We start from the raw sequence: 22,484 nt of genomic DNA, 5'->3' as shown, positions 1-22,484 counted from the left end.
TAACTGAAGATTCTCCTCTATTAAATCAGCCTGGATGGTCTCCCACTATCCCTAGTGGTTCAGGAGAAACCAGGAAACAATTTGTACAGTTTTGGAGATTCTTCTACAGCCATGCCTGAGCCTCCACATCAGGCACCTTCTGCCACCTTCACTCCCACAGCAGCGGAGTCTCCCACAGAGAGGACAGTAATCCTGCCATTTCTCAGGATATACGCCATCTTATCATGCAAACCATTTCTCAAGGCATTGACAATGCCTTCACTCAGAGAGGTTTCCCAGCTCCATCTCCTTCGGGCAGTTCTGACCAAAGACCCCATTCTGATAGCCACCCACCCAGACCTTGCGCGGCGCACATGATCTCAACCCCTTCACATCATAGTGAGGACTCCTTTTGGGGAGGAAGACATAGCAGAGTATAATCTGTCTGAAGACGAAGAGTCTGCCCCAGACAAGCCTGCTCCTACCGGCCTTTTTCGCCATGAACTTTTTACACATTGCTACACAAGGCAAAAGTTACGGCCAACATGGGGTTGCCTTACGCCAATCTGAGGGAGATTCAGATCCGTCAGACCCCAACAAATTCCTCTTTACTGAACCAGTCTCAGAGCAACGGGTAATTCCTTCACCCAAGCTCTTCTTGGACACCATCCAACGTCAATGGGGTCACCCAGGCGCCATTCCTACCCTAGTGGCTCAGACAAAAGATGTACATGACGGATCAAGATCTTGAGGACCTCCTCAAGGTTCCTACCAGACACCCCAATTGCCACTCTAGCTTCTCCTCCAACATTATACCTTCAGATGCAGCAGAAGGTCTCCGAACGGAGGACCGCAGGGCGGAACTCTCCACCCGCAAAACCCATCAAGCGGCCACTGGGCTATCAGATCTGCCACAGCAGCCTCATTCTTTGCTAGAACCTCTTTGATATGGCTCAGACAAATGCAGGAGAGGATTCCTCAGGATGATTCCAGATTACATCAGGACATAAATAAATTGATAGCGGCTGCTGAATACACTGCGGATGCCACCCTTAACTCTGCAAAATTTGCATCCCGAGCCCTTGCCTCCAGCATCACCTCCAGGAGGCTGTTATGGCTCAGACCATGGCAAGCCGACATGAAGACCAAATGGCGGGTAGCGGCTGCCCCTTTAAGGGTGGATCTCTTTGGTGAAGCCCTAGATCCTATTTTAGTTGAGGAAAAGACAAACGTAAGATCCTTCCCCACGTCTCCAGACGTTTAGACAGACGGCCTTCTCTACCTTACCGCAGACAGCCTTTTCGCGCCCAGGATCCCGGGTTTCAATCCCCGGCCCATCAACGCTCCTTCCAACCTCCCCCTGACAGGTTTCAGGACAGACAGTCCTTTCGTGACAGGACCAGGCAATCCCAGACCAGACGTCCCTACCGTGGATCCGGCTTCCGACCTTATCGCAGGAACAAATGACTATCCCGCCAGGATCCCATCGGCGGTCGTCTCACCAAGTTCGTCCCTACCTGGTCCCACACAACAACCGATGCCTGGGTACTGCAAACCATCACCCTTGGTCTCTCCCTCGAATTCAATTCAAATCCTCCGAGGAGATTCATCCAATGCCAGATTCCCAAAGACCCCACCAAGAGGGCTCAAATGGAAGACGAGATTCAACACCTGTTATCCATCAGTGCCATAGAACCGGTTCCCATGCCCCACCAGGGGACCGGCTTCTATTCAATTCTTTTCCTGGTGGACAAAAAATCAGGCGGCACCAGAGCCATCTTAGACCTGAAGCAACTGAACCTTCACATCAAATACCACAGATTCAAAATGCACTCCCTCAATTCAATCTTAGGAAGCATCAGAAGAGGGGACTTTCTAACATCCATCGACCTCAAGGAGGCCTATCTACATGTCCCCATCAGACCAGCCCACAGACGCTTTCTCAGGTTCAGTTATGCCGGAGCCCATTTCCAATACAGGGCCCTGCCCTTCGGTCTATCTTCCGCTCCTCGTACCTTCACCAAGATTCTGGATGCCGTGGCGGCCCATCTTCGCACAATTCCAGTAAGAATGCAATGTTACCTGGACGATATATTGATTCAGTCGGCTTCCGCCCAACAGGCGTTACGGGACTTACAGGTAACAATTCAAGTCCTACAAGATCACGGTTTTTCGGTCAACAAAGCAAAGAGCCATTTAGTGCCTACGACCGAAATTGTCCATCTGGGAGCAAGAATCAACACCAGATCCTGCCAGGTGTTTCTTTCCCGAGACCGTCTCCTCAACATGAGAGACACGATAAAAAAGGTAAAGGCACTCAAGAGAGTCCCACTTTCACTGCTCTCACAGTTATTGGGAAAAATGGTCTCTTGTCTGTCGATCGTGCCCTGGGCACGTCTTCACTCACGACCCCTACAATGGCTTCTCCCACATCAAAGAACAGGCAACAGCCATACCGAAATCAAAATTCCTCTACCTCCAAAGGTAAGAAAATCTTTACAGTGGTAGCTGTCTCCAGCCCTGACAAAGGGCTGCTCATTCCAGGAACATTGCCGTCTCGTCCTCACCACGGATGCAAGTCTCTACGGCTGGGGTGCCCACCTATCAGACCAGGTGACTCAGGGTCGCTGGTCCCCCAACGACCTCAAGAACGACATCAACTGGCTGGAAATGAGAGCTGCCCATCTAGCTCTCAGGTACTTCCAAGCACAGCTATCAAACCATCATGTGCTACTGCTGACGGACAACACTACCACAAAGGCCCATGTGAACCGTCAAGGAGGCACCCGTTCCCGCATATTGATGAAAGAGGCTGCAGCCATAGGCCTGTGGGCAGAAAAACATCTTCTCTCACTACAGGCAGCCCACATATCCGGAGTCGCCAACACACAAGCGGATTGGCTGAGCAGGACGACCATCGATCAATCAGAGTGGCAACTGCATCCGGATCTGTTTCTCACAATCACGATCAAATTCGGGCAACCCATAGTAGACCTCTTTGCCAGCCCGACCAACAAACAACTTCCAAGGTTCTTCTCCAGGTTCCAAACCCCAGGAGCAGAAGGAACAGATGCCCTACGATGTCAGTGGCCCCGGGGCCTTCTTTATGCCTTTCCTCCGACTCCCCTTCTACCAAGGGTCATACGAAAGATCTTGGAACAGAAGGCAGAAGTTCTCCTCATAGCCCCTTACTGGCCTCGACGGAGTTGGTTTATGGATCTGGTGAGCCTGTCCATCAATCCACCTTGGCGAATTCCACCGGATCAGATTTCACGCCAAGGAGCCATTCTCCACCCAGAACCTCAATGTTACCAACTAGCCGTCTGGCACTTGACAGGAGATACTAAGAAAGAAAAGCATTCCATGGGGTCATCTCCACCCTTCTGGCTTCTAGACGCCCATCCACAACACGTATTTACGAGGCTACATGGTCATCATTCCATCGCTGGTGTCTTAGACATCGAATAGAACCTACTTCTGCCTCCATTAGACATATCCTGCAATTCCTCCAGGACGGATTGGACAAGGGTTTAGCCACCAACACCATCCGCCGCAGGTTGCAGCTCTTGCCACTGTTTTATTCTGTGACGGGACCTCCACACTTTCTCAACACCCCCGTATCCGACGTTTTTTGAGGGGAGCTTACAATCTGCGACCACCTCCGGTACACAGATACCCTACCTGGGACCTAACCCTTGTCCTTCAGAAGCTTACGTCTTCCCCTTTTGAACCCTTGAGCTCCTCCAGTCTCAAGCTCTTAACCTTTAAAGTCGCCTTTCTCATAGCCATAACCTCAGCCCGCAGGATCTCCGAGATCGCTGCCCTTTCGGTTAGGAAGGACTTATGCATTTTTCACTCTGACCAGGTCATTCTACGATTAGACCCTACCTTTCTCCCTAAAATAAACTCAAGTTTCCATAGATCTCAAGAAGTCATCTTACCAGATTTTTGTCCTCATCCCAAGCATCCATCGGAGCGTCGATGGCACACGCTGGACGTAAGAAGGGCCTCATGATTTACCTCAACAGAACAGCTCCTTTCAGGAAGACAGAATCTCTATTTGTCTCCTTTCAACCAAGGGCTCTGGGCACCAAAGTCTCCCCATCCACCATAGGCAGGTGGATAAAGCCTGTATTTCCATGGCCTACGACCAGCAGAAACACCATCTTCCAGGCCGCATCACTGCACACTCCACCGCAGCTGCCACCACAGCTGCCTGGGCCACCCAGGCCTCTATCTTGAACATTTGCAGAGCAGCCACGTGGGCCTCTCCTTCGCCATTTATTAAAAACTACAAGATGGACCAATTTGCCTCAGCCGAAGCCTCATTCGGTCGGAGGGTTCTACAGCGAGTTATTCCTGTTGCTGAGTCTTCCTAATCTTCCGTTCCCGCCCTAGGGATATTAGCTTGGGTATATCCCATTGCTTTGGACTCTCTTAGCAGCGTACAGGAGAAGGAACATTGGCTTACCTGAAGGTTCCTTCTATGTACGCTGCGTGAGAGTCCAACCCCTCCCTATTTAATTTCTTGTTTTTGTCTATATACAGGAAGCCAGAGGTTATCATTCCGTTTTTTTCCTGTTTTCAAATTGAGTTCGTCTTCTCCAATACCGCTTCTTCGTTAATAAACTGGAGCTAAACAGGAAGAGGAGGCGTGTTTAAACAAATTCAACTCAGTCTCAGGCCAATCAGATGAAGTTAACAACCCATTGCTTTGGACTCTCACGCAGCGTACATAGAAGGAACCTTCAGGTAAGCCAATGTTCCTTCCAGATAGAATACACACCAGAACTGTTTCTTCTAGGAATGATGAAAACAAAATATGAAAAAACAACAACATATATTATTTTACATATGACAATGGCGGCAAGATTGGCATTTGTGCAATGCTGGAGAAGCTCAAATACACCCTTTGAAAAGTTAATAATTAGAAAAATATTGGATTGCGCCGAGATGGACAAAATGACACTTGAACTGAAAGGATGGATGGATTCGGATTTTTATGTAATATGGGAGAAATGGTATAATTGGGTCGAAAATAGGAAAATGGAAATAACAGATAGTAGAATTAGTAAAAATTAGAAATTCTAATTAGAATTACAAATATAACTTAGTAAAATTATATAGAATATAGGAGAACACTAATGGGATGATATGTAAATGGTCACAATCATGGAAAAGAGTTGAATGAAAATTGTTTAATTGTTAAAATTCAATAAAATTTATATTAAAAAAATAAATGGCTATCTCTATTATTGTTGGTAATAAAATATATTAATGTGTTGTATAAATAATTGCTTTGGCTCATTCAGAATTTACTATTGACTAATTTGTTAAGTGACCATAAGTGGTAACATTAAAGATATTTTTTTCTCCTTGCCACTTGATCCACATTATATAAATCTGTCATAAGTCAAAATAATCTTATTTTTTAAGTAGAAGAATTTTTCCCCTTGCATTAAGAGCACTAAGTCCCTAAGATTTCACTGCTACTGCTCTTTCTACCCCCAGAATTTACCATCCCTTGGAAAATGGCTATGTTCCAGGATTGTGTGTATTCCATTTTCAAGGTTGGGAGTGACACCAACCTTGATTCTTGACAGAGTTGTGCAGCCCCTACAAAAACAGACTTGCATTCTCAGGGTCCTCCTGATTCACAGCTACTGCTGGAGGAGCAGGTTGAGACCACAACCAGAAGACTTTTATCAAGTTTCAGCATCAGTCAAGCTTTACACAGAATAGGATACTTTGAAGATGGTTACTCAAGCCATCGTCACTTTGCACTTGCATAGTTGATCTGCAAGTTGATCTGCATAGCACTACTTTTGAAAATAAAGTTTACCTACCTCAATTATTACTAATAACACTACCGTAAAAGGAGCTGCATTGATTATTGGTTTCTAAGTGCAGTTCAGGGTGCTGATTATTTCTGTAAAGCCTGCATAATTCAGAGCCTGAGTTTTTTATTAATTCTAAATAATTGTGGCTGCTAAACCCAAATGAAAACAAGTATCTTCTATATATGTAATTATGGCAGGAGATGGCATGTGAAGAGAGGCGTTAACAAGTAAATATCTTGTGGTTGGGGTAGATAGAGGAGGGGTGTCAAACTCAATTTCATTGAGGGCCACATCAGGGTTGTGGTTGACTTTGGAGGGTGGGGTGGGTGTGGCTGGGGTGTGCATGGCCAACTCAACACTGCACATGTTGGGGGATGCCTGTGATTGCCTGGGGGGATCTATTGTCTCCAGCAGAGGACGGTGAGAGGAGGTCAAGCACCAAACCCTTGTACACCAGAAGAGCCTTGCCATCCCTCTAAGGCCATGCGGAGGAACCCTGGATGGTGGTGCGGGCTGCCCAGAATCCTGGGCAGTGGAGGGCAAGTGCCCAGTCAGCCCTCGAGTTGCCAGGACACTGACATCCCACAGCCCAGCCCCTCTTCCCCAAAGGGATGCCTAGCTGCACTTACCTCCTCCTCAAGGCTGCTGCTGTTGTGCTCGCTCTCCTTGACTAAGTTGCTCATGGTGCGTGCAGGAGGGCAAAGTGTGTGGGTCAGAGGGAGGCCCATTATTTATTTATTTATTTATTTATTTATTTTGTCACAACAATATATGTAGGAATCATACAAAAGATTATATAGTATATAAACATATATGGGTAAATATAAGGAGGTATAAGCATATATATAGAAAGAAGAAAAGAAAAACAATAGGACAGGAACAGTAGGCACGTTTGTGCACTTATGCACGCCCCTTATGGTCCTCTTAGGAATGGGGTGAGGTCAATAGTAGAAAGTTTTTGGATAAAGCTTTTAGGATTATGGGAAGAGACCAGAGTCAGGTAAAGTGTTCCAAGCACTGATGATTCTGTTACAGAAGTCATATTTTCTGCAATCTAGATTAAAGCGGTTGACATTAAGTTTAAATCTATTAGTTGCTCTAGTATTATTGCATAATAATTTACCCATATATGGGTAAATATAAGGAGGTATAAGCATATATATAGAAAGAAGAAAAGAAAAACAATAGGACAGGAACAGTAGGCACGTTTGTGCACTTATGCACACCCCTTATGGTCCTCTTAGGAATGGGGTGAGGTCAATAGTAGAAAGTTTTTGGATAAAGCTTTTAGGATTATGGGAAGAGACCACAGAGTCAGGTAAAGTGTTCCAAGCACTGATGATTCTGTTACAGAAGTCATATTTTCTGCAATCTAGATTAAAGCGGTTGACATTAAGTTTAAATCTATTAGTTGCTCTAGTATTATTGCAATTAAAGCTGAAGTAGTCTTTAACCGGAAGGACATTACAGTAGATGATTCTGTGAGTTAAGCTTAGGTCTTGTCGAAGGCGACGGAGTTCCAAGTTTTCTAAGCCTAGGATTTCAAGTCTGGTGGGATAGGGTATTACCTCTTCTTGCAAGGAGACCTGGCTTTGTAACCAAAGCCGCCTCAGCGATAGGACGGGAGACTACCAGGAGAGGTCAGGAGGAGGGGACAAGGGGATGGTGAAAGAGCAGCAGGGCTGCTGGCGGCCAGTTGCTAAGGCAGACTCTCCCTCCCTCTCATAATCTTCCTTCCTTCCCTTTTCTTCTTTTTCCTTTCCTCTTCATTTTCCTTTCTTTTTCCTTTCCCTCTTTCCTTTTTCTTTCCTTGCTCTCTTCCCCTCTCCTTTTTACTTTGTCTTTCCTCTTTCCCTTTCTCCTTTCCTGTCCCTTCTTGGATGCTCAAATGCAAAAGGAAAAACATTTCTCAATGCCTACTTGGCTTGTGATCAAATGCCCCTTTTGCTAGTAGTTTGTGGTCACTTAAAAGCCTAACCAGGTTCAGTTTATCTCAGGCAGCTGGTGACAGCAGTGGGAGCCATCTGAACAGCCATGATCCCCCTTCCCCAGCCAGCCAGCCCCGTTCGACCTACTCCTTGCCCGGCCAGCTGGCCGACACAAAGCTTCACTGCTGTTCTTTTCCTCCCCGTCCTCCCTGCTCAAGTGGTGGAGGGCTCTGCAGGACAATGGGGTCTCATTCCTCCCCTAGTACAGCATGCTGGATAGGGGGCGAGGGGCCTAGCCTCGCAAACCTCGCTCAGTTGAAGGCTTTATTCCCGCCCTAAAACAGGTCGGTGCACGCAGGCAAGGAGTGTACCCGGGCCACAGATGGCATTGGTTCTTGTGCCCAGCCTTAGATCTGACCCACAGGGCCGCCCTGGAGCCCGTGAGCACTCAGGATGCTGCCTTGACCCCATCCCCTGGGTGTCACAAGAGGCGGTGAGCACATGAGCAGTGTCATACTGGTTGAAAGGGAAGCGCTCAGAATGCAATCAGCTTGCAAGACAAGACGGTCCCTGCGCACACTTGCGCATCTGCTGTGCACGCCCAGGGGCAGTGCGGGGGGGGGACCCCTCACTGCCTCCAGGGTAGACCTGCGGATCTAAGACTGACCATGTTCCAGCCCGAATGGTCCCCACCAGGTTGTAGATCAGTGCCTGGTTGGCTTGGGCCAGGTTGAGGCGCTATGGGCCGGTCCTTCGCTGTTTCCAGGGCGGTTCCTTGGGCCAGATCTAACCACATCACAGGCCGGATGTGGCCTGTGGGCCTTGAATTTGACATGTCTGAGATAAAGTATTTGCTAGGAGATTTATGTTATTCAGGCCTTATTGTTCAGAAATCTTTTAGCACAATCAATAGCTTTACAGAGTCAGCCTATTGCCCCCAACAATCTGGGTCCTCATTTTACCCAGCTTGGAAGGATGAGTCAACCTTGAGCCTGGTGAGATTTGAACTGCCAAATTGCAGTCAGCCAGCAGTCAGCATAAGTAGCCCTGCAGTACCGCACTCTAACCACTGCACCACCTTGGCTCCTATGATGCTAAGTGTATGAAGATACTCAAATAATTTAAAAATACAACATGACCACTTGTCTTTATTGTTTGCAGAAATATGACCTCCATCGCTTGGAAGAAGGTCCTCCTACCACAACTGTACTGACTCGAGAACAAGGTCTCCAATACTATAAGACTATGCAGACTATTCGGCGCATGGAATTGAAAGCAGACCAGCTGTATAAACAAAAGATTATTCGGGGTTTCTGTCATTTATATGATGGCCAGGTGGGTAGTAAATTTCATCAGATTTTCTGTTTCATTTTATTTAGGCTGTTATAGTTAAAAGAAGAATTCTGAAGAATTCTATGTCTCGTACAAGTATAAATAAATTCCTTGGTGGTTGAAAACGGTGAATCATTTCTAAAAATGCTGGGATTTTGTGAAGCATCTTCAGTGGGGATAGTTTGTAGTGTGTAGTTGGTGGAAACTGTATACTTTGATCGAATGGCTAATGCCAATATTTTTATTTTAGTCTGGTTACCCATGAATGGTAGAGATAGAATAGAATAGAATAGAATAGAATAGAATAGAATAGAATAGGAATAGAATAGAATAGAATAGAATTTTTATTGGCCAAGTGTGATTGGACACACAAGGAATTTGTCTTGGTGCATATGCTCTCAGTGTACATAAAAGAAAAGATACGTTCATCAAGGTACAACATTTCCAACACAATTGATGGTCAATATATCAATATAAATCATAAGGATTGCCAGCAACAAAGTTACAGTCATACAGTCATAAGTGGAAAGAGATTGGTGATGGGAACTATGAGAAGATTAATAGTAGTGCAGATTTAGTAAATAGTTTGACAGTGTTGAGGGAATTATTTGTTTAGCAGAGTGATGGCCTTCGGGAAAAAACTGTTCTTGTGTCTAGTTGTTCTGTTGTGCAGTGCTCTATAGTGTCGTTTTGAGGGTAGGAGTTGAAACAGTTTATGTCCTAGATGTGAGGGATCTGTAAATATTTTCATGCCCTCTTCTTGATTCGTGCAGTATACAGGTCCTCAATGGAAGGCAGGTTGGTAGCAATTATTTTTTCTGCAGTTCTAATTATCCTCTGAAGTCTGTGTCTTTCTTGTTGGGTTGCAGAACCGAACCAGACAGTTATAGAGGTGCAAATGACAGACTCAATAATTCCTCTGTAAAACTGAATCAGCAGCTCCTTGGGCAGTTTGAGCTTACTGAGTTGGCGCAGAAAGAACATTCTTTGTTGTGCTTTTTTGATGATGTTTTTGATGTTACCTGTCCATTTTAGATCTTGCGATATGATAGAACCTAGAAATTTGAAGGTTTCTACTGTTGATACTGTGTTGTCTAATATTGTGAGAGGTGGAAGTATGGAAGGGTTTCTCCTAAAGTCTACCACCATTTCTACGGTTTTGAGTGTGTTCAGTTCCAGATTGTTTTGGTTGCACCACAAGGCTAGTCGTTCGACCTCTCGTCTATATGCGGATTCGTCTTTGTCTCGAATGAGACCGATCACTGTTGTGTCATCTGCGAACTTCAGTAGCTTAACAGATGGATCGTTGGAGATGCAGTCATTGGTATACAGAGAGAAGAGAAGTGGGGAGAGCACACAGCCTTGGAGGGGCCCTGTGCTAATTGTACAGGTATTTGATGTGATCTTGCTTAGCTTCACCTGCTGCTTCCTGTTTGTTAGGAAGCTTATGATCCACTTACAAATCTGTTCCGGTATCTGTAGCTGGTTTAGCATAGTTAGAAGAATGTCTGGAATGATGGTATTGAATGCTGAACTAAAGTCTACAAAAAGAACCCTTGCATAGGTCTTTGGAGACTCAAGATGTTGTAGGATGTAGTGCATAGTACATTTAAATTCTTCAAATCTTTTCTGGTTGTTTCCCTCCTCCCATTTTTTTTATTTATATGTATTTTGTACCCTTAAGATTTTGCTCCCATAGTATTTGAAGATTTTTAATGATTTTTCCTAATCTGTTTATCATTAATATAATTACTGCACTGCAACTGTCTTTGCTAAGATTACTTATATATCTCTAGACCAGACATGTCAAACACAAGGCCCTCAGGCCGGATCCGGCCCGCAAGGGGCCCAGATTTGCCCTGCGGGACTGCCCTAGAGACAGCAAGGGACTGGTCCCCACTGGGCCCTGCCCACCCCGGCGCACACAGAGGAGGTGGCAAGCACGTGGGGACCAATAGAGTCCAACAACTGCCGCAGCCCACTAGCACACTTGGGTTCCGTAGCCAAGCAGCAGGTAGAGGTGCAGGGGGAAGCTCGTGATCCGGCCTGCTGAATATGCCAGATGTTCAACCTGCTGTTTGTTTTTACTTGCCTGCAGCTATCACAGGTGGAATGGAGCAGGCTACCTGGTTGGCCGAATCACATGCCGCCTCCTGTGCCTCTGCCTCCGATTGCTGCCAGTGCCAGCTGCCACCACGGGGCTTATCCCCCCCCGTCCAAACTTCTCTGCCAGACATGTGGAACAAGCCTCCCATCTGCCGCCCCACCCACAATGGCCCCGGCAAACAGGAAGGGCGGGGAGCCCCCATCCCCAAGAAACAGCTGGGACTCCCAGACCCGCTCTGCCCCCCCGAGCCCTGCCCCATGTGCCCCACACCTGCACATCTCAGGGCCCCACAACCAGGCCACCCCCACTCCACTACCTGCCTCAACTTGCTTCATGTCACAGCAGTGGCACCAGCAACAGGTATCCCCTCCAGCAGGAGCTTCACTGCCCCTCAGCCCTCTCCAGCCCAGAGAGCAAGCACAACAGCAGCAGCCTGGAGGAGGAGGCAAGCAGGGGCGGGAATTCCCCTCTGGGATGCAGGGCTGGACCGCTGGGTCCCCACACCCTGAGAGCTCAAGGACTGGGCACCTGCCGCCCAGGGTCCAGGCAGCCCATACTGCCATCCAGGGGCCTCCCATCCAGCCCAAGAGGATACACAGCAGCCTCATCTGAATAGGCAAAGCATCTGTTTCCCAGAGCTGACTTTTTGGTTTCTTCTGAACCATTGCGCAAACTCAATGATTGATATTTGTAGACAATTGTATACAAATACATTTGTCTACCTGTATGTTATGGTATCATACATGCTATGAGTTGCGGTGGCGCAGTGGTTAGAGTGCAATACTGCAGGCTACTTCTGACTGCCAGCAGCCTGCAATTTGGCAGTTCAAATCTCAACAGGCTCAACACTCAGCCTTCCATCCTTCCGAGGTGAGTAAAATGAGGACCCAGATTGTCGGGGGCAATATGCTGACTCTGTCAACTGCTTAGAGAGGGCTGTTAAGCAGTTTATAAGTCTAAGTGCTATTGCTATTGCTATTTCAATGCTGTTGGTTTGTTTTTCCACAGGAAGCTTGCTGTGTTGGACTTGAGGCAGCCATAAATCGAACAGATCATTTGATCACTGCCTACCGGGCTCACGGCTTTACCTATACACGTGGTATTTCAGTTCGAGAAATTCTTGCTGAACTCACAGGTTTGTCTAGTAGAATGAAATGTAAATATGGAAGGGACGAATACCACTGCAGATAGATCTAGAAGGTTAAGTTCTGATTGCATTTCTACAATAAAAACCATCCTAATTTGCTTAGTATATCTTTGCTCAAGTGGATAACAGAGGTCATCTATCCTTATACCAAGAGCCTGAGGTTTTAATCATTAATTCATTTACTGCTGTAAGTTTCTCTGTATTTAGAGAATTCTCTGCACCACCATTTAAACATTTCTCTTGATGCAGTAACATGTAAAATCTGGCCATTAACAGAAAGCTTATAAAGAATGTTTATATATTTTTTTTACTTTTCGTCTTATTATGGAATCTTATTAAAATTCCAATTAAGCAAAAAAGGATGGCGTGCTAAAAAGTCCTATATACTATTCATATAGAGGGTGCAGTGGCTCAGTGGTTAAAAGAGGCTAAGCTTGTCAGTTGAAAAGCTAACCGCCCTGATTCGAGACCTGAGTGCCACGCAATGGGCTGAGCTCCCATTACTTGCTCCAGCTCCTGCCAACCTAGCAGTTTGAAAATATGCAAATACAAGTAGATAAATAGGTATCACTTGGGCAGGAAGGTAACAGTGTTCTATGCATCTCAGTGTATAATCAGGCTCCCTTGACTGAGAACTGGAGCTGAGTACCATCCCCTAGAGTCAGAAATGACTGGATGGGGAAACCTTTACCTTTATATTATTCATTTGAAGTCTAGTAGAGCCCCAATATATACTCTATTTTTAATATTTCAGGTCGGATAGGGGGTTGTGCTAAAGGCAAAGGTGGCTCAATGCACATGTATGCCAAAAACTTCTATGGTGGTAATGGTATTGTTGGTGCCCAGGTAAGGTTCATTAATCAAAGTAGCTTTTTTATTGAGATGTGGATAAAGCTTTAAATGTTTGTCATATTATATTATTTCATTACCTTTATAATTCTGTGCAGGATGCTGTATCCTGGATACTTCTTTTTTGTAAACGTAACATTAGCTAAATTGCCAATTGCATAATGTGGGAACATTGCCACAAGACATGATGATGATTATAACCAATTATTGCATGACTTTAAAGACGGATTAAATGAATTCAGGAAAAGGCAGATTTATCAAGGGCACTTAATCTTGAGATTCAGTGTTATTTCTGGTTGGTGACAGCATATCTCCATATACCAGCTTGGGGAAAACAATAGGAGATGGATATGGCTGATCCTCTGTGTGCAAGCAGTCTGCACCTGATTGCCATTATAAGAAACAACAAGGTGGTTTAAGATGGTTTACCTACTACATATAATATCTTATAGGTTCCTTTGGGAGCTGGTATTGCTTTGGCATGTAAATACTTTGGGAAAGATGAGATTTGTGTGACATTGTATGGTGATGGTGCTGCAAATCAGGTAAGTTTCCAGGTTTATTCAATTAGATGCATATTTCTATACAGCACTATCCAATTTGACATAATAATATGCCTATACTTGCCTTTAAACAGAATAGGTGTGACAATACTAAGGCAGCTGGTTTTAGCTGGAAATTTCTCTGGAGTTTCTTCCCATGCTGCTATAGCAGTGCTGCCCTCAAGCTCTACAATGTAGAAAATCTGATTAAAGTAGTTTTACATGTAATGAATAAAGCAAGCAATTTCACTGCAGAACTTGCTCATATGCTGAAGGTTTGATTGTAACTTGATTTGGATAATCTTTCCTTGGTTTCCAATAAGAGGATTAGGAATTTCTAGTACTTCAGATAGATACAAGCAAATTGGACAACATCTGACAGTGAGGTTGTATCTAGACTGAAAAGGGGATAATGCCTTAGCTGTATATTTCTTTATAATGAAATAGTCACATTTGCCAACTACAAAAATATATGTAAAGATCTCTAAAATCTGTTAATATTCTTCCAGGGTCAAATATTTGAAACTTTTAATATGGCAGCCTTGTGGAAGCTGCCATGCATTTTTATCTGTGAGAACAATAGATATGGAATGGGTACTTCTGTAGAGAGAGCTGCAGCCAGCACAGATTATTACAAAAGAGGAGACTTTATTCCAGGTCTTAGGGTAAGATATTTACTATTCTCCATTTTTTTAAAGGAAAATGAACATTGTAGTAATACTTTTGAGTAAACTTCTGTTTTGTTTTGCCACTAGGTTGATGGCATGGATGTTCTTGCTGTAAGAGAAGCTACAAAATTTGCTGCTGACCACTGCCGAGTAGGAAAAGTAGGTATGAGTAGAAATGACTAATTTGCATGACTATATAGTGTGTGTCTATGTTTGCATGTTTAAGGTAGGCAGAATTTTAGAGAAATTTATTCTGTTTCAAATACATGTAACAATACTAAAGTAGGAAGTACTTTTAGCCCATTTGCAAACTACCTTGTGAGCTCCAAACCTAGTAATATGATGTAAATAGTATATGAATAATAGAAATCAACTCAAGGCTTGATTAAATCTTGCAGACTTGATCCAGTATCTTTGGGGCTATGATTATTATTGAACAATAAATCAACTTATACTTTTTATAAATAATAAACATGATGCTTAATGGTGTGATTAATTAGCATGGGAATAAGATGAAGAAATGAAGAGGCAGCATACTCAAAAAGGACACCATTAAAATACCTGCTCAACTATAGCAATAGCAATAGCACTTAGACTTATATACCGCTTCACAGAGCTTTACAGCCCTCTCTAAGCATATTGCCCCCAACAATCTGGATCTTCATTTTACCCACCTCAAAAGGATGGAAGGCTGAGTCAACCTTGAGCCAGGTGAGATTCGAACTGCCAAACTACTGGCAGCCAGCAGTCAGCAGAAGTGGGCTGCAGTACTGCATTCTAATCACTGCAAAACCACAGCTCTCAATTATAACCAAATAAATAGTCATATGTATCATTAAAGTTATGATTATCCAATAAACATCAGCATGAAGGCTATGTACACCTGTCATAGGTGAAATGAAGGAATGTTCTGTGGCAATATATGTATCCCAGTATAATATTTCAGGATCCAATCTAAGTTGGTCACTAGACTAAAGGTTTACTCTTCTGAACTTTTGGGTTCATGCTGGAGCCCATCATCAGGGAACTTTTCTCTCTCCAGAAGTGAGTGCAATATTCTGGTTCCTAATGATGGGCTCCAGCACAAGCCTGAAAGATTGGAAGAATAAACCTTTGGCCATGGTGACTGACACAAATTGGATCCTGCAAGATATTTTATGCTAAACTTCAAGAAGGACCTAGTTGCAACATTGAGAAAGAATGCATATGGGTGATGGGAAAGCAAAATTTGGAGAAAAGAAGAACCTAGTATTGCTGCAAAATTTGGATTGGGTAAATGCAATGTGAAAGAATTCCATTATCAGTTCTTACAAGGCAACTTAAACATGCAACTTTACACATGGACGTCACCATCAGTTTGATACCAGGTTATCACAGTAACTTTATATTGTGAACCACATAACCAAACAGATCCTCTCATAACAGTTCCTGGCAAATCAATTTTTAAATTAAAAAGCTCAGTGTAAATACAGGCATTCCTCAACTTAAAAGCACAGTTGGGACTGAAACGTCTGTCACCAAGTAATGTGGTCATTAAATGAGGCATGCCTGATTTTATGACCTTTTACTATAGTCATTAAGCAAATCATCACAATTTTAGGCAAATCATACAGTCAGAAAGCAAATTTGACTTCCCCATTGATTTTGCTTCCCTTTGGGAAAGTCACAGATGGTGATCCCATGACCCTAGGATGCTGCAACTGTCATAAATACATGCTGGTTGCAAAGCACCCAAACACTGATGATGTGGCTGTGGGGACACTGATGTTCATAAGTGCGAGGACTGGTCATTAGTCACTTTTTTCAACATAGCTTCAAATCATTGTAAAATGAATGGTCATAAGTCAAGGTATACTTCTAGATATCTGTCCTTCTCTATTAAATCAGGTTTGAGGGATTTTTCAGTTTTCAAAGCTTTCAGAAAATAGGAATAACAACTGCAATCAACAATTTAGTACAAATTTAGCCAACTCTCAAGAGTAGTCTGTATTTACAACTCTTACAGACAAATTATATAAATCCCAGTTATGCATTCCAAAAATAGGACATAGTATGGTAGTAGATTTATTGGGACCAAGTATAAGTTCCTGAAATTTTATTCAAGTCTAAACATTAAATATTGAATATAAAAAATACTTCAAACATATAACTGTCTTAGGGAAAATTTTTAATATTTTTATTGCTGTCTTGATCAGACCTGTGTTTTTTTAACAGAGTAAAATGAAAAAAGTTGAGAACTACTACTTTAAATGATCATCTTAAACTGTCATGCCTGTATATGTTTAGCAAAATCAAGGCATTATTTTCAAAGTTATTAAAGACTTCCATTTTAACAGGGCCCTATTGTGATGGAGCTACAAACATATCGTTATCATGGGCACAGTATGAGTGATCCTGGAATCAGGTACAGTAATTCTTTACTGTTGCATACATGGTTATTAGTGGTGAGAAAAATTATCTTGAAGCATAGATGAAGAAAAAGCAGAAAATGCAAATACTTTACAAACTAGAGGCATAAAAATTTGGTCAAGAGAATAAGACTACCAATCTCTTTTACTACATCTGTGATGGCGAACCTATGCCACGCGTGCCAGAGTGGCATGCAGAGCCCTCTCTGTGGGCACACATTGCTGCACTCCGAGACATTGGCCCAGCCATGGCCGATGCCGATGTTGCTAACACAAGGGCTGGCGGGGTGGAAATGGGATCCAGGAGGACAGCATGATGGAAAGGGGGACAGGCCTGCAGCTGAGGAGCGAGCACAAACTGCAGCGGTGGCTTCCTCCTTCTCCTCACGTGACCCCCTGGCTGGCTGTTGCAGGGCCAGGAAGGTACGCATAAGTGGGGATGCTCTCCTCAAGCAAGCAGCCGGGCTCGGCCAAAGTGTAGCAATGGCACGCAGGGTGGGCGGGTTGACAGCTGACAAACATCTTTGGCAAGGGTGCTTTGGCTTTTTCTGAGCCTGCTCCCCGGGGTGGGCGTGTGGGGTTTGGCAGAGCCAGTTTCCTTTTCCCACTGCCCTGAGCTTTACTCCTCCAGTTGAGTGGTGCTGGCAGTGGTGTTGAAGTGTGAAGGGCCTGGTGCTTCCTTGCTCAGTTGAAGGCTTAATCCAACCTTCAAATAGTAAGGCTGGCCATGGGATCGGAATCGGCCAGATGCAGGAACCAACGCCGTCTGCGGCCCTGGTGTGCTGCTCACTTACATGTGCCAGCCTTACTGTGTGAAGGCTGAACGAAGCCTTCAGCTGAGGGAGCACTGCCAGGTCAGGCCTTTCACACTCACTTCCAGCCCACTGGAGTTTGCTGGGCCAGGGCAGTAATGAGATCCTGTCCCATGGAGTCCGCTGCCGCTTGGGAGAGGAGGACAAAGACAAAGATGAGAAGAATGTTGAGGCTTTGCGCCAGCAGGCAGGAAACAGGTCAAGTGGGGTTGGCTGGCTGGTTGGGGAGGGGGCAATCATGGTGCTTAGGTGGCTGCCACTGACAGCAGCTTCCATGCCCCAACTGAAGTTGGAATTTATTGCGCTGAGGAAGAAATGAGAGCCCTGCTGTCCTGCTTGAGTTGGGAGGATGAGGAGAAAAATGACTGCTCAGTTGGCTCTTCCACCCCCCACCCTGCCATTGCCAGCACCTTGAATGCCCCAACTAAAGCAGGGATTGCACTCTCTCTCTCATACACACACACACACACACAGTTTGGAGATCCCCCTCCTCTCTCTGTATCGTGTCCCACTCCCCCTCCGACGACCGGGTCAAGGAAGTCAGTATCAAACGTGGCAAAGAAGCCTCTGCAGCTTGCCAAATTCCTTCGAGGTTTCTCAGGGCAGGCAGGAGTCCAAGTTGTGACTTCAGCGATAGAATCCGATATCAGCAAACTAGTTGAGACTTTGCTTGACTCAAGGTTGGAATGCCAAAAGCAGGTCCTTTATATAGGCTGTGGGGTGTGGCTCCATGACTCAGCATTTATCCAGGCCTGCCCCTCCCTTCCTTCTGCTGGCATCGCCTCTCAGATCTCCGGAAGCGAGGATCCTCCCACTTTGAATTCTCTTCAGCTGGATCTGCTGTCAGTAATTCCAGCACGTGGCTGGCTTCCTGCTCACACGCTGTAGGAGTGAAGTTTATCAGGCTTCTCTGTACCTCCTGACATCCTCTCCGGGCACGGGGGCAGAGCCGGGGGCTGGAGGCATGACAGGCCGTTCATCTTCATTATCAGACTCCGAGTCTGATAACAGGCCCTGGTGGAGACGGGAGGGGCCCGGCTGAGGAGAGGAGGGAGGACGAGGCACAACACTCTGTCTCACTGCGGTGGCAGTTGTACGCTTCAGTGCCTGGCTGGCAGGGCGCTCAGGTAAGCTGGTAGGGGGAAGTTCTGCACCCCCCCTTGCCTTCCTTCGTACTCAAACCCCGCCGCCTCGCTGCTCAAGTGTCGCCTGCGCCATTGCCAGCAGTTTGGGTGCCCTGGCTGAAATATGGATTGCTCTCTCTCCCATAAATACACACACATACACAATTGGATTGCTCTCTCTCTCTCTCTCTCTCTCTTTCTGTGTGTCTCACCCCATTTGTATGCAAGCTTGCTCCGTTGGAGATCTCATTAAGTAATTAAGTGGTTGGTGGGGGAGAAGCAGGAGGCTGGCAAATACTTTTCGTGCTGAGTCTGAGTCTTCTTTCAGTATGAGAGTAATGTATGCCCCCATCCATGTACAAATTCCTTTTCTTTTAAAATTGCTTGATTCATTGTCCATCTTAACTTCTTTTTTTGTCCCTTCCATGTAACTTTCATCAGATCTGATCCGCCCATGTTTAAATATTTATTTCTTGTTTGTTAGGTACTAACTCAGCTGATACCCACATCATATCTATTCTAGACCAAGACATGCCTATTTGAATAAAATGTATATTGACTTTTTGCAGGATGAATTCCTCACCAAGCATCTTGGATATTTAGTTCAACCATTTTAAAGAAATTTTTGGGAGTGTTTTCCTGGCTTTTTTATTTATTTTTCTAGTTTTGTAGTCCAAGTCTGCATCTACTATTGCATTAAAATCGCCTACAATGCATACATTTTTATACTCCAATTCTATTATTTTCCTGTGCATAGAAATCCTCTTGATTATCATTGGGGGCATATATCGACACAGTATTTGCTTATAGTTCATCATCATCTTCACCATTAAAATTCTCTCTTCCTCCCTTCCTCATCCATAAAAATTTGTTTGGCCTTTATTGTTTCTTTAATATGCAATGCTACACCCCTCTTACTTTGGTGCATAAGCGAGGCATTTAATCCCTATTTTTGTATATTCCTACAATTTTTTATGTTGCTTTCTGATGTGAATTTCCTGTAAACAAATTATTTCCTGTTTTAGTTTCTCTAATTTATTAAAAGTTATTTTCCTTTTTATTGAGGAATTAAATCCATTTATATTAATTGACATTAACTTTATTTCTTCCTCCATAATTTTACTTGTATTTTATCTCTCTTGGTTCCTTTGCCCTTGCTCCTTCTCTTATTGCTATTTCCTCCTGGTCCCTTAAGTCCTCTTTTTGTTGCATATCTCTTTCTTCCATAAACTCTTCCTCACGTCTAACCTCTCTCTCCTCTCTCAATCTCTCCTCCTCTTGCAATCCCAAATATAGATCGTAAAATTGTTCTGCCTTTTCCATTGAATCTAATATATGCCTTTGCTCTTGCCAGGTCACCAATACACCCTCAGGTATCAACCATCTAAAATTCACTCCTTTTTTAATTAAACACTTTGTCAAAAACTCTTCTAAAGTCTCTAACTTTTCTTGGAATTTGTTTTAACACTACTATTTCTCTACCTTTATACTGCATCAGGATTATCTCTTGCTCTTCAGGATCTCTATTTTATTATTTTCTTGGTGAATCTAATATATGCCTTTGCTCTTGCCAGGTCACCAATACACCCTCAGGTATCAACCATCTAAAATTCACTCCTTTTTTAATTAAACACTTTGTCAAAAACTCTTCTAAAGTCTCTAACTTTTCTTGGAATTTGTTTTAACACTACTATTTCTCTACCTTTATACTTCATCGGATTATCTCTTGCTCTTCAGGATCTCTATTTTTATTGCTTTCTTGGTGAATCTAACATGCACCTCTCTAGGTAATTTGTTTCTCATTGTGTAGCTAGTATGCACTTTGAATATTTCGTCGATCTCATTCAGAATTTTTTCCTTAGATTCCTCCATTGCTTCCGCCAGCAAATCTGGCATTATCTCTGCTAGATTTTCTGCTTTTTCTTCTTCCACATTCTGGAATCTCAAATAATAATCTGCCCTATCCATTTCTAAGGAGATAATTGTTTTTTCTTTATTTTTGTCTGCCGCTGTAAATCTATAATCCAACTCTCCCACTCTTTTCTCTGTTAAGTCTGCTTTTTCTTCTACTTTTTGCATTCGTTGTGCATTTTTCTCCATGATTTGTTCTAAATTTTCTAATTTCCCTTCTCTCCATTCTCTCATCTACCTTGCCTATTCTTTCCTTCAGATCTTCATGAAGAGCTTGTATCATAGTTTTCAATTCTAATTGCATTGCGTTAGATTTTTCTTGTAACATAGCATCCAGTGTTCTCTGGCCAGTGGGACTGAAGGTTGTAGTCAAGGATGCTGAAGACGGTGCTGATGGTGTTTTCTTCATCTTGTAATGTCTTAGTATTTGTAATACACCAAGTATATAATTCCAATTCAGTTATAATCCAAATATAAATCAACAATAAAAGGGAGAGAAAATAAAATAAAATAAAATAAAGGAAAAATGATTTGTAATCCAAATCCGAATCTTGACAATTTATATATCCTTCTTGGGATTTTTCTTTTCAGGTTCTTCAAACCCTAATCCAAATTGCCTGAGGGAGAGGAATTTATAAAATAATAATTTGTAATCCAAATCGGCCCACTAAGCTCCAAAAATAGTTATCCAATATTTATATCCCAAAAAGAGAGTTCACAGAGCAACTACAAGAAAAAAGAACTGATAACAGCCAAAAAAATAAAAAGAAAAGAAAGAAAAAGAAACTTTATTTCAAAGTGCCAGGGAAAATTTCCTCAGTCTGCTTCTGTTTATTTTACCTTTTAAGTTGCAAGAGCTACAGTATTCCACAGAAAAAACAAACTTTCCAGTGTTCTGCTCTCTTATCTTAAATTCTTCAGTCAAAACAACTCCTTATCAAGTTGGTTCACAGGCTCCCAATGTTACATCTTTTCCTTTCTCTTATGTCCTCCAATTTCCATTTTTACCTGTAGATGACACTGTTGCTCTGATTTTCTCTCTTTCGTTCTCTTAACTGTGTTGTCTCAAAACCAATTGTAAAATGCAATATTTATAGAAAAAACAAAGTTGATATAGTCACTTTTATATTAGTACACAATCCTCAACCAACTAACATCCAAAATTAGGTATGCACGCCCCTTACCTCTTCAACACCAATCACTACAGATCTCAAATGCAAATTGATAAATGCAAGAAGCATTGGTAACAAATTACCTGAATTTATCCTCTTGTTAAACAGTGGTACATTTGATATCATATTTGTTTGTGAAACATGGCTGAACTCATCCCTTACTGACTCCATTGTTTCAAACAAAGAATATCTAGTTTATCGATCAGATCATGAAAACCGAAGAGGTGGTGGAGTGGCTATCTTTTACAAAAAGTCACTGAATCTAAAAAACATTCAAGTTGCACATAAACTTTGTCTTCCTGAAACTACTGTATGCGACCTATCCCTTAACACCACACTTCGATTCTTACTATGCTATAGAGCCCCTGACTATGACATTACTCATGCTAATATGTTAACCTCACTGCTAACATGGGCTACCTCTTGCCCATATGCTCTCATCTTCCTGGGTGACCTAAATCTACCTCTTATTAACTGGATAACCAATGAATGTACAACTGATCCAATCCATACTACACTATACAACACTGTTACAAACCTAGGTCTTGAACAACTTGTAACTAACAATACAAGACTCAACAATTGCCTTGACCTCATCTTCTGCAACAACACAAACTCAATTTATGGACTACAAATTAAAGAACCCTTTTCCAACAGTGACCACT

General features: G+C 43.4%; 1 protein-coding gene across 8 annotated transcripts in view; it reads left to right on the top strand.

Annotated features, from left to right (window-relative positions):
- The window catches only part of PDHA1 (pyruvate dehydrogenase E1 subunit alpha 1), a 67,075-nt gene that overhangs the window by 30,553 nt on the left and 14,038 nt on the right, over positions 1 to 22,484 (top strand). For 5 of the 8 annotated variants that reach the window (XM_058185839.1, XM_058185840.1, XM_058185836.1 and 2 more), the window contains 8 exons: positions 4,528 to 4,731; positions 8,909 to 9,082; positions 12,195 to 12,321; positions 13,088 to 13,179; positions 13,635 to 13,727; positions 14,234 to 14,389; positions 14,480 to 14,551; positions 16,729 to 16,796. In XM_058185839.1, the coding sequence (XP_058041822.1) occupies positions 4,672 to 4,731; positions 8,909 to 9,082; positions 12,195 to 12,321; positions 13,088 to 13,179; positions 13,635 to 13,727; positions 14,234 to 14,389; positions 14,480 to 14,551; positions 16,729 to 16,796 (842 nt within the window). In that variant the 5' untranslated portion in view covers positions 4,528 to 4,671. The remainder of the gene's footprint in view (positions 1 to 4,527; positions 4,732 to 8,908; positions 9,083 to 12,194; positions 12,322 to 13,087; positions 13,180 to 13,634; positions 13,728 to 14,233; positions 14,390 to 14,479; positions 14,552 to 16,728; positions 16,797 to 22,484) is intronic. The other 3 variants (XM_058185835.1, XM_058185834.1, XM_058185841.1) reach the window with 2 other exon arrangements.

The sequence above is a fragment of the Ahaetulla prasina genome, chromosome 5, assembly GCF_028640845.1.
Source record: "Ahaetulla prasina isolate Xishuangbanna chromosome 5, ASM2864084v1, whole genome shotgun sequence".
Taxonomy (NCBI): domain Eukaryota; kingdom Metazoa; phylum Chordata; class Lepidosauria; order Squamata; family Colubridae; genus Ahaetulla; species Ahaetulla prasina.
The sequence above is the reverse complement of the archived record's forward strand: the minus strand, read 5'-3'. Positions and strand labels throughout refer to the sequence as shown.